This window comes from Pelobates fuscus, chromosome 3 (assembly GCF_036172605.1).
Source record: "Pelobates fuscus isolate aPelFus1 chromosome 3, aPelFus1.pri, whole genome shotgun sequence".
Lineage (NCBI taxonomy): Eukaryota > Metazoa > Chordata > Amphibia > Anura > Pelobatidae > Pelobates > Pelobates fuscus.
The window spans coordinates 410,261,323-410,274,070 of record NC_086319.1 but is presented as its reverse complement, the minus strand read 5'-3'; the positions used below and the strand labels follow the sequence as shown (position 1 = coordinate 410,274,070).

The window sequence follows — 12,748 nt, the reverse complement described above, 5'->3', positions numbered from 1 at the left end:
ACTCGCTTTTACTGACATGCATTCTCCTTTTATGCGGTGAGGCTCATGCAAGAGCGACACCTACATAATTAACAAATCAAGCAATGACAGACATGGTACAGCCCACACATCTCCTCCCCTCAGATAACATTTAACAAAATTAACATGGATACATTTTTCCCCAAGTTTTGGATGTACCCAAAATATCTGGGGTACATTCATAAGTCCAGTGTCCTCAGATAGCCCTGATGTAGAGGAGTAATACCTGAAAAAATCATCCGAATCGGTTGCTGGGTTCGGGAGATATGGAGCGTTGAAGTTTTGACCGACCGCACAGGTAAACTAGCCGAAAATAGTTCCATGAGGTTCTGGGGTACATTCATAAGTCCAGTGTCCTCAGATAGCCCTGATGTAGAGGAGTAATACCTGAAAAAAATCATCCGAATCGGTTGCTGGGTTCGGGAGATATGGAGCATTGAAGTTTTGACCGACCGCACAGGTAAACTAGCCGAAAATAGTTCCATGAGTTTTGGCCTTGCGGTCGGTCCTCTTTTGTGCGTACAATTTATACAAAAAACTTGCCATCCACGGTTATCTGTATATTCGTTATAATCCCTGTCTGTTGCATAGTCTTTCTACCGAACGGCAGATCGTTCGGTAGTTTTGGCACGAATCCTTGGGGTTATGGAGGTCTCAGCGGTGTTCGCCTACTCGAGTGTCCAATTTCGTTCCAGACACTCAGTGGCAAAACACCGCTGTTCGGTAGTTAAAATGGCCGCAGCCACGTGGAAATGTCCTTAAACGGCGGCCACCCTGGTATACGAACAAAGGATTTGTGCGTTTCCATTCATGCTGAATATGCCGATCAGTGAGAGGGATTAATACAGAATTTGTGTGTTTCTGCTCCTATGGAATATGCCGAACAGCGATATAGATTATTATAGCAATCTAACAAATGATCCACAGGTAATCCATTCGGGAGTTTTGGACACAAAATCATATGCTTGAAATAAGGTCTTGGGTTGTGACAAAGGGAAAAGTAGAGGGAAAAGCAATGGGGAAATTGTCTGTAGTAGGGTCTGTAACAGTGCTCCCTCTTTTGTGGGACACTCTGGCAGACACCGTCTGACCCCTTTTTGGGGCACACTAAGGCTGTCCAGACCGGTGATTATGCTGGGCTGATGTCCGTTTGCCGGGACAGTCCGTTCTGCTTTCCGGGTCGGTAGGTGATAGTGAAGTTAAATGGTTGTAAGGATAAGCTCCACCGTAAAAGTCTGCCATTATCCCCCGAGACCCGGTTTAGCCACACCAACGGGTTATGGTCTGTAACTAAAGTGAATTCTTGGCCGTCAGTTTCTTTAGGGCCCACACCAGGGCCAAGCACTCCTTTTCCACTGCGGCATAGCTGACCTCACATGGTAGGAGCTTACGGCTGACGTAGGCCACCGGGTGTTCCCCTCCATCTTCGCCTACTTGGCTGAGGACGGCCACCAGCCCGAACATGGAAGCGTCTGTGTGGACAATAAAACGTTTGTTAACCCCTTAAGGACCAAACTTCTGGAATAAAAGGGAATCATGACATGTCACACATGTCATGTGTCCTTAAGGGGTTAAGGGCTGGGGCCGCCAGAACAGGAGAATTAACAAGTGCAGTCTTAAGCGCCTGGAAAGCTGTTTCACAGTGGGGAGACCACAGGACCTGTCGGGGGAAGGATTTTCTTCGTCAGGTCGGTCAGTGGTTTAGCAATAGTACTATAGTCTGGTACGAAGCGTCTGTAGTACCCTGCTGTACCCGGACCTGGGTCTTAGTGGTGGGGGTGGGCCGATTGGCGACGGCTTCTATCTTAGCTGGCTCTGGTCGCTGTTTCCCACATCCCACCAGGTGGCCCAGGAACTGTACCTCGGCCATTCCAAAGTGACACTTTTCTGGTTTCAGCGTCAGGCCAGCAGCCCAAATCTAATCCAGAACCATCCCCATGTGTCCTATGTGTTCCTCCCATGATTCATTGTGAATCCCGATGTCGTCTAGGTAGGCACAAGCAAAACCCTGGAAGCCATCCAGAAGTCTATCCACCAAGCGCTGGAATGTGGCGGGGGCATTCTTCATCCCGAACGGCATTACCTTGAAGTGGTATAAGCCGAACGGGGTGACGAAGGCCGACTTGGGGATAGCCTCCTGGGCCAGGGGTATTTGCCAATAACCTTTGCAGAGGTCAATGGTGGTCAAATAATTTCCCCTGGCTATGTGATCCAGTAGCTCGTCTACTCTAGGCATCGGGTAAGAGTCCGTCACTGTCTTATCATTGCGTTTCCAATAATCCACACAAAACCGGGTTGTCCCATCCTTCTTGGGCACCAGGACTACTGGGGATGCCCATGGACTAACGGAAGGCTCAATAACCCCTAGTTGGAGAATCTCCTCGATCTTCTTCTTCATCTCAGTCCTAACTGCAACGGGAATTCTGTAAGGGGCCTGCCTGAGGGGTTGCTGTCCTTGGGTGTCCACCTGGTGGGTCGTCAAGGTAGTATACCCAGGTTTTTTGGAGAAGGTGGCCCTTTTTGCTTGGAGCAGCTGCTGGAGCTGCTCCCTCTCTGTGGGACTAAGTCGGTCCCCTATCTGGACCTGGGTTACTAGATCTGAGCGGGGGCACTTTTCTAGCAGGTCCGGGATTGGTAGGCTGTCGGGGTCTTCCTGTGGGGGACAGCATACTGCTGTTACGTTTTCGGGTCGCTCTAAGTATTCTTTAAGCATGTTAACGTGGAAGGTTTTCCTAAGGTTAGCGTTGTGACAGCTAGCGATAACGTAAGTATGGTACAACCTGGTACGGGCCCTGCCAGGGGGCTTGCAGTTTATCTGTCTTAACCGGTTTAAGTACCAGTACCTTTTGTCCTAGGGTAAAGGTCCGCTTTCGTGCCCCCCGATCATACCACACTTTCTGTCTCCGCTGGGCCGACTGGAGATTAGCTTGAACGGATCTGGCTAATTGCTCCATTTGGTCCCGGAGCTCTAGTACGTATGGTACAATAGGGACTCCATCATTTTCAGTCTCTCCCTCCCAGTGCTCTCGTATCAGGTTTAGGGGTCCCCGTACCTTGCGTCCGTAGAGCAACTCAAAGGGAGAGAACCCTGTAGTTTCCTGCGGCACCTCCCGATATGCAAACAGGAGGTGTGGCAGGAAGCGTTCCCAGTCCCTGTATTCCTGTGTGAACGTTTTTAGCATTTGTTTGAGGGTCCCGTTGAACCTCTCCCAAAGCCCATTAGTCTGCGGTAGGGGGAGCTCAGAAGGGACTTAATCTTGCAGACCTGCCACAGCTGCTGTGTTAATTCGCCTGTGAATTGGGTGCCTCGGTCTAATAGTATTTCTTTGGGAAACCCTACACAGGAAAACACCTGAACTAGTGCATTGGCTACCGTGTCTGCCTGGATGTTAGATAGGGCCACGGCTTCTGGGTATCTGGTAGCATAGTCTACTATGGTAAGAATGCAGCACTTACCGGAGGGACTAGGAGTCGCCAGTGGCCCTACTATATCTATGGCAACTCGGCTGAACTGCTCTTCTATAATGGGCATATTTACTAGGTGCGCCTTTGGGTGATCGCCTCTCCTCCCCACCCGCTGACACACATTGCAGGTGTTGCAATAGGTCCTAACATCTGCATGTACCCCATGCCAAAAAAAGGTGTGGGTAATGCGGTGTAGGGTGCGAGTCACTGCTTGGTGGTCTGCTAAGCGGATATCGTGACCTACTTTCAGTATTTCCTGCCGGTATTTGTGGGGCACTACTAGCTGATGCCTACGCTGTCCGTTTTCCTCTGTCATGCGGTATAGTTTCCCTTTTTCCCATAGAAATGTCTCATTATCTAACCCGCTCCCTCCCGTCTCTGCTCTTTCTCTGTATTTCTGTAAGGTCGGGTCGGATTTAGACTCTGTCTCAAAAGTGGCTGGCGTGTCCCAGGGTATAGGACTCAAGGGGTCAGTCCAGGTCGGGGCATGTCTTACCTGTGTCTCCCACACTGGTGAGGATTCTCGTTGCGTCAGGGCTTGTGCTCGGGTAGTCACCGGATTAATCTCGTTGTTATAGGAAGGAGCATAGGCCGAAGTCATAGGACCCAAATCGTTGCCCAGTAGCACCTCGGCAGGTAAGTTGTCCATTATGCCCACATTTATGGCCCCCTTTCCCGCTCCCCAATCAAAATGTACTTTAGCGGTAGGAATTTTATATACATCCCCTCCCGCTACTCTAACAGCCACAGTCTGTCCTGATCGTTTGTGCTCGGGCACCAAATGGCTCTGGACCAGCGTAATCGTAGCGCCTGTGTCTCTTAGTCTCTCTGTGGGGTGACCCTCAAGCCATACCTTCTGCCGATGATGTTGGCGATTATCAGAAGCGGCGTATACCGGGTCTGCTTCATGGAGCGGTACCAAATACTCTTCCATAGGTGTCTCTTGGTTAATCAGAGTGCTCTTGCAGGACGAGAAGGACCAGAAGATGGGTTATAACTCCGGGTGCCCTGGGAGATTGGGCCCTTTAAAAACAGTATTCGGTCCTAACAGAGTGCATGTCACTCATTCTGGCCCTTTAAATACAGTGGGGTCATTCAGTACTTGCCTTGTGTGAGCGATGATACCCCAGATAGCTATGCCATGGAGCCTATTCATATAATGAAAGACTATGGGAAAGACTTTAGCTCCATGGCAATTGAACTGTGTGAATAGGATCTGCGCGCTATTCGGTAGTTTTGTGCGCTCAGATCCCAGCTATCTGGGGATATGTGAAATGTCTCTGTGTTATGTGTAAAAGGTGTTTTTATGTATTTTAAAGTGTTTTACTGTCTTTGTGTCACCATGTGCATAATGGAGTCTTGTCCCTGTCCTGGGAGGTAATTGGATTACTTCTCCATTGTCTCCAGGAGAGAGGGCTCTGTAAAACCGGTCTGAGCCGGAAAGCCATGCTGGCAGGGGTTTTAAAAGATAACTTTTGAACCCCTGGTCTGATTCATGCCATTTTTAGAAAGTATGTTTTAACTGTATGTATAATTGAGTTTCCTCTCAGGATAAGGGGAGGGAATATGTGGGATGTAACTGATGTGTGAGTGGTTGTTTTATACCTCCCTGTGGGCGGACCTGTATTTGTAACAACTGCAATAAAAACCAGGCTGGGTGTGCCAGCACCTCAGATCTCTTCTGACCCTCAATACGTAGCCTTGTCTCGTTATTGGAGGGAACTGCTATATCACACTGGGGATTGCTATGCTCTGCATATTCCCCTGAGCTTTAATCACTTAACTTTTAAGAGCTTGTTCCGGATACGCTCTCCTGGAGGAGAGGTCTTCCCCACACGGTCCTGGAGGACAGAAGCCAATCCAGGGTGGACAGAAGACGGCGAGGCTCCAGTTAAGCTACGGCGGTTGTGGAGTCTGCGGTGGCTGTGGTGTCCAGTGCGGTGCTTGTGGTCCTCGGCGCAAGCTAGGAAGCGTCCATCAGCGCAGGGTACTCGGTCGGAGTACACGGAGCTCCGTTACAGGGCTTTTACTAACCTGTCCTTCTGTCCACCCTGACATATTATCTACCCAAAGATCCACTAAATAATCCCCTAGTTCCCCAGCCCTGTCAACATACTGTTTGCAGTATTAGGAATGGACTTGGAACTGCTGGTTAATCAGTTGTGAAGGACAGCTGTCTTAGAATCAAGGTTCCGACAAGGTCTGCCACTTCTCCACGAGCTGGAGTGCTTAAAACCAGAAATCCCAATCACATAAGAATAGCACAGAAGCTTTACAGCTAAATACTTTCAAGCAAGCACAATAAAAGGTTGGGAGTAGGGCTAAGATTTACATGATTTATTATGTAAGTGGGTCTTTTCACACAATTCCCTTTTACTTTTTAACTTTTAGCCTACCAAAGGCATAATTACATTGTACCCTACCAAAGGTATAATTACTTTTTAGCCTAACAAAGGCATAACCTCTTACCAAATGAGGGGCTGTCTCCCAAAGACAGCAACTATGAAAAGTCCCTGAGTCTACCTTAGACTATGCAATAAAAATCCCCTTTAACTAAAGGATGCAACGTGTGGAGGGGAGCAAAAGGAAGGGAATGGGTGTCAGTCATTTAGATATTTTGGATTTAAGGATGCAATTCTGGCTCTATATGCCAATCCAACTGCAACGGTGGTGGGTAATGGGTTTAGCAATAAATGGTTCACCCTTGGGAATGGAACCAGACTGGGCTGCCCATTGACCTCACTATTATATATAATTACAGTAGAGATTGTGGCTGTTGCCATTCGATATGACAGTAGTAGGAAGGGATTTGAAATATCTTAAGCTTGTTCTAAAATTAATTTGTATGCAGGCGATGTGATATTGACTTTGTGTGACCCTGTCAATATTACTAAATGAAAAAAAAAGAAACAAACCCCTATTAAAGGGGTATGTGAGTGTGTCCTGAAGGTTTCAAGCAGGGGGTAAACTTAAACAAGTGAAGAAATATTAGAAGGTGTGATCAAGGAACAGGCGGTCCCCAGAGCACTAAGGAGAAACCTCAGAGTCTCAGATAAGTTAAATATAAAAACACATGTTATTTTAAAGGGACCCTATAGTCACCCAGACCACTTCAGCTCAATTAAATGGTCTGGGTGCCAGGTACCTCAGGTTTTAACCCTGCAGATGCAAACATAGCAGTTTCAGAGAAACTGCTATGTTTACATTGCAGGGTTAAGCCAGCCTCTAGTGGCTGTCTTCCGGACAGTCACTAGAGGCGCATCTGCGATGCTGGAGGCATATTAGGCCTCCATTGCGCAGAGCGTCCATAGGAAAGCATTGAGAAATGCTTTATTATTGACAGCTTGAATGCGCGAAAATGACAGTGAGAAGTGCGGAAGCGCCTCTAGTGGCTGTCAATGAGACAGCCACTAGAGGCTGGATTAACCCTATTATAAACATAGCAGTTTCTCTGAAACTGCTATGTTTATAGTAAAAAGGGTTAAACCAAGCTGGACCTGGCACCCAGACCACTTCATTAAGAAAAATATAATGATAATAATGGAAAATAATAAACAAAATACGAATCACTCCAGAATAAAATAAACATGAGGGGAGCCAATAAGCTCCAAAAACATAGTAGGAGTATGAACTAGGAAAATACTTGGGGCAGGACTGAATAACAGACAGAAGTTAGTAACTTTTATAGAAAGAGATTTGGGAAGTCAACACAGAATCCTATCTAACATAGTAGTGATAGGTATATATACAAAAGTATCCCAAATATGGATACTTGGTGGACTCCACCGTTTCTTAATGAAGACTAGCTACAAAGTAACAAAATCTCTGTCTGTAAAGAAACAGGAGCAAAAAGAAAGTAAAGAGCCTAAGGTTGCAGATTATTATCACGTAAGCCTATGTATATGACACAGCCTAGTACAGAGCAGTGGAATAATTCACTCATCAATTCTATACTGTGTATTTAATCAGTCTAAGTCCTACCTACAATTTTAAGCTTTATAATGAGCAGTGAGATCACCATCTCTTAGGTAACTGGCTATAGGTAGAATCATGCTGCCATGCTGGCTCTGAGGGCAAAGAACTCCAACTGTAAAGCCCCCTTGTTACATGCTCCTAATTAGCCACCATTTCCCAAATAAACTGAAAAGGTTAGTCCTCATAATAACCAAAAAGCGCGTTTAACGCAAAAACGTGATTTTAAAATTAAAAAAGAAGAATCATAATGCCTAACGCGTTTCGGCACTCCTAAAGCGCCTTAATACAAAGGCAATAGCCAGGTTCAGTGACCTGTGCTGATATTTATATGCGAGATATGTTCATCTGCACCAATCAGCGCTGGTGGGCTTGTGGAGTTAATCGCGCCAAAAAATTATGACCCAATCTGAGGGGGGATCTTACGTCCGTATATAGTCAAGCCCATTTTGGGTGTGTCGATCAAAGAACCCAAACTCCAGGTTGTAAGTGATCCTCATATTTGTTGCCTTTTGTTGCCTAGGCAACCATTTCATTAACTAATGTGTCAAGCCTGCGTATGTGCCGAACAGGAGAGTCCCAGACCTACAACCTGAATATCCTAATCTTAGGTTGTTTGAATGGGGTCATGATGATCCGCTGTCATAGGACAGCACTATTAACTATATAAAAATGCACATCATTGAAACCAGACGAAATTAGATATATAAAAGCGTTCAGACAAAGTGTCCCATATGGTTCACATACATAAATAGAAAGAGGCGTCACATGTAATTGCTGTAAATACAGTCATTTTTACTTATGATTAAAGGATATGTACAGGTATATACATCATTTTAAAGCGTTATTTACAGTGTCTATAACTCCAATTACTCAACTCTGATCTCACAAAAAATAAATAAATAATAATTAATAATAATAAATGATAATAATAATGAATAAGCAGCACTATCTTCTTCCTAATGTACTAATGTATTTAAGAGTACTCAAAATAATGTGTGTACATTTAAATGACATAATAAGTGAATAGACTAGAATATTTTGGTCTAAGTATTTATAAATGGAGTAAATGTAAAGCCTTAATTTAGTCCATTGGGTAACATGGTGTCATTATTTATGTATCCAGAAACATTCCCTTCTTTTAAGGGTTTGGTCTAGATTTCCTCCTCTCTTACCCATTTGAATTTGCTCTATACCTGCAAATTTGATGCAGCTAGGTGAGTCCTTATGATAAAGTCTGGTATGTCTTGCGACAGGGGTATCTTTGTTAGATGTCACTGAATAGATGTGTTCCATTACACGTCTTTTTGAAGACGTATGATTTTACCTACATACTTGATGCCGCATTTACACGTCAGGAGATAAACCACCCCTGAGGTGTTGAAGTTGAAAAACTGCTTTATTGGTATATTGACGGTACCTGTGGAATCAGTTAGTGTCTTGGACTGTTTAGCCATATAACGACATGCCACACATTGTCCACATTGATATGTGCCATGTACTGTGATCCAACTGTTCTTCATTGTGTTGGATACCGAAAAATGGCTGGGTACCAGCATCTCTTTCAAAATTCTTCCCCTTCTATCTGTAATAGATACCATGGGGGAAATAACTTAATTCAAGTGGGGGTCCTGTGTTAAAAGTGGCCAGAACCTTCCCAAAATGATTTTCGCCATGTCCCAGCCTGCATCATAACTCGCTATGCATCGAATCAAATTGGTGGATTCTTGTTTTGGTTTATTTTCTAGCAGAGTATCACGGTCACAGAGTAATGCCCTCTGGTATGTGTGTTTAAGACATCTGTTAAGGTATCCCCTTTCCTTGAATCTTTCCCTCAGTTTCCTGCTGAAAATCCTCAATAGAGGAACAGTTTCTCCCCAGCCTCAAGTACTTTCCCACTGGGATGCCTCTATTAAGGAAGGTGGGGTGATAACTTTCCCATCTGAGCATGTTAATGGTTGAAGTTGGTTTGCGGTACAGGGTAGTGATAATCTCTGAGTTCTCAGATATCGTGAGGGTACAGTCTAGAAAATTGAGTGACGGATTACCAACCCCCATAGTCAGCTTGAGGTTGAGATTGTTACCATTAAGGGCCCCCACAAACCTAGTAAATAGTTTGTTAATACCTGTCCAAATTATGAGCACATCATCTATGTAACGCTTCCATAGAGGAAGCTTCTGTGGAAGCATTACATAGATGATGTCCTCAAAATTTGGACAGGTATTTTGCAATCACATTTTTTGAATATAGACAAAAGATGTAAACCAATAAATGGTAACACTAAGCAAAACAAAAATTGCACCGAGGTATGCGAAAATTCATAAAAGACAATGCACATGTGCAACAAATATACACTTTCTATTATTTCATGAGGAAACGTTCCTCAAGATGGCAATGATACAGAAGCACCTGTTTCCTTTTGTGGTATTGTATGAAACTGTGCTTTCTGTCATGCCCTTTTCCGTACCTGCCAAATGTCCTGCCCATTTTCAAGGACAGAGGTAAGCAGAGAAGAAATCAGGTAGGCAGCCCAATATCAAATTTCTGTAACTACATAACTTCCCAGCTTTATCTTGTTTGAAAATTGTTTAAATTACTATTTAAAGGTGCACTGGACATTGGGCTATGCTCATTGTGCTGGTTGTCTAGATTCCGATTAATCTATAGGATTAACAGTGCAGTTGTCTAAATCATTGGGTATGGTGGGTTGATGCTCTGCACCTGATTGGAGTACCTTGTGATTCTAGTAGTCAACTAGTCAAAAATGTAATACAATTTATGTTTGTGGTTCTAACAAAGCCTAAAGAACCCCTGAACCCATATGTATTGCTGATTGTATGGGTATATATATATATATATATATATATATATATATATATATAGATCATTGCTTTCTAAAGCTATTTAGTTAAACCACTGTATCATGTTGCAATATTCGGGGCATACTACTCAGAGTTCCAGAATCTTCCAAACAAAGTGCAGGTGTCTTATGATACAATATTCAGACACTCTGAGCATTTGGACAATGTTCTGTGAGATGAACTGATCTCTTGTCTACCTGATAAACTGTACTCTTGCATGTATGACATGCGCATGTCACTTATATAAATTAGCTATGATTATAAAAGCTGGGACTTTTTGAAGTTTTGCCAGAAATCTCACCTACGAGTAAATGCACTGTGTGGGAACCATCCCGAATAAGACTTGTGGCAAACCTGAAAACATGCCTTCCCAGCCATGATAGGCCCGGATGTTAATTTTCTGCATTAATCAGTGATATATTACTTTGTTCCTGTAACATTCTTGTAATTATAAAGATTAGACTGTATTCTCCTTCATAAAAAAACTTTCATTTTTTTCACCTACTTGGTCATATCCTGCATCCTTGAGCCTTATTAATTTATTAAAGCAAACCACCAGACATGATGAAGAATGTATGTTGTGGATCAATTTTGATTGTATTTATTAATTTTAACAATGTTTTTCTTCACGGCATCCTTTATATCTTTGTTCTTCAGACTGTATATGATTGGGTTAATCATAGGAGTCACCACAGTATATAACAAGGAAGCAATTTTATTGGCAGTCAAATATTTTTTTTTGGTGGGAATCATATAAATTCCAGTTAGAGTGCCGAAGAAAATGGAAACCACGGTGAGGTGGGAACTGCAAGTGGAGAAGACTTTTGATCTTCCAGTTGTGGTGGAAATCCTAAGGGCAGCCTGGACAATACATACATAAAATACTATAATACTTATGAGTGGAGTAATACTTATTGGTACACACAATATAAGAATTTCCATTTCAAGTAACTTGATGTCTGAACAAGAAAGATCTAATAATGGGAAAATATCACAAAAGAAATGATCAATAACATTTGGGCCACAAAACTGAAGTTGAATTACTGATATTAGTATAGTTAATGATGTGAAAAGATTGAATAGCCAAGTGATGATAACCAATGTAACACGTAACGTAGCATTCATTAAAGAGCTATATCTCAGAGGGTTACAGATGGCCAGATATCTGTCATAAGCCATTATGGACAGTAGAAAACATTCACAGCCTACAGTGCAAGCATAAAAATAATACTGAATAAGGCAACCTGAAAAAGACATAGTACCACCTTCATTAAATATAATAAAAATGGTTTCTGGGACAATGGTTGCAGTTACAAGTAAATCAGAAATGGACAGTTGTGTTAGGAAGAAATACATGGGAGACTGGAGACTGCTGTTAGATGCCACTAGCCAAATAATCAGAATATTTCCGCATACGGTCACAAAAAGAAAAACAGGAAGGGACAATGAAAATAATGTCTTGAAGTGTAGTAGATCCTGAAATCCAAGGAGAATAATCTCAGTGACAGTGGTCTGGTTTATGAAATGCATTGCCTGTGGGAAAAGAAAATACCATGATGATAAAATAATGTATAGTTTAAGACAGACAGTGATTTGTGTAATGACATTCATTTATTGAGAAAATTATGTTAAAGTGAACCTGTTACCATTGCCAATATTTACAGTAGATTAATCCCTGGCACATATTTACTTCTTATAAGTTGTTTATAAATATGGTGCAACACCTTCATATCACATTGTGCGCATGGTGTGTTGACTTGTGTGTGAGATGCAGAAGCATGTGCCCGAGAGAAAGGTAACTTGTGTGCATGGTTTAACTATTTTGTGTTATATATTTTGTGATATATTTAACTCATGCACAATCTACTAAATAGTGTGCATGATGTCATTTTATTGTGGGCACCAGTGCCGGCATGACTGTAAGTGCCTACCTTGGGCTCCATACAGGCTTTTAACCCCTTAAGGACCAAACTTCTAGAATAAAAGGGAATCATGACGTGTCACACATGTCATGTATCCTTAAGGGGTTAAATACTTGAAGCATGTGCACAAGTTAACTATCCCATGGTCAAGCTGTCCTGTCTTGTAGACATGATCTACGTAATTTCACACACAAGGTGGTAAAATGTGCTCAATGTAAAATAAATATTTTGTGACACTGCAATGCTGTTCTCATAAGAACATTTAAGCACGTTTTAATTTTGTTTTCATTGTCTTAGAATGTTATCATTATTATACCATTGTCCAAAATACGTATATAATAAAAGAAAGGACACTCCTATCCTTTGAAGCACTTCAACTTGCTTCAATAAAAATAATTAGAAACACATTCTAGTTCAAAGCAGAAATCAATTGTCTTTTAGGGAACAACTGGTGTCACTGCTTCTGTATGAAGCATCTAACGGGATACAACTCATTACTAATGATGACT

The 12,748-nt window shown here is 42.8% G+C and overlaps 1 protein-coding gene across 1 annotated transcript; it reads right to left on the bottom strand.

Moving 5' to 3' along the window:
* Window positions 1–10,902: 10,902 nt before the first annotated feature.
* On the bottom strand, window positions 10,903–11,847 carry LOC134603717 (olfactory receptor 11L1-like). The gene has a single exon (XM_063449895.1). It carries the CDS (start codon window positions 11,845–11,847, stop codon window positions 10,903–10,905), a length of 945 nt encoding a protein of 314 aa, XP_063305965.1.
* Window positions 11,848–12,748: the final 901 nt, after the last annotated feature.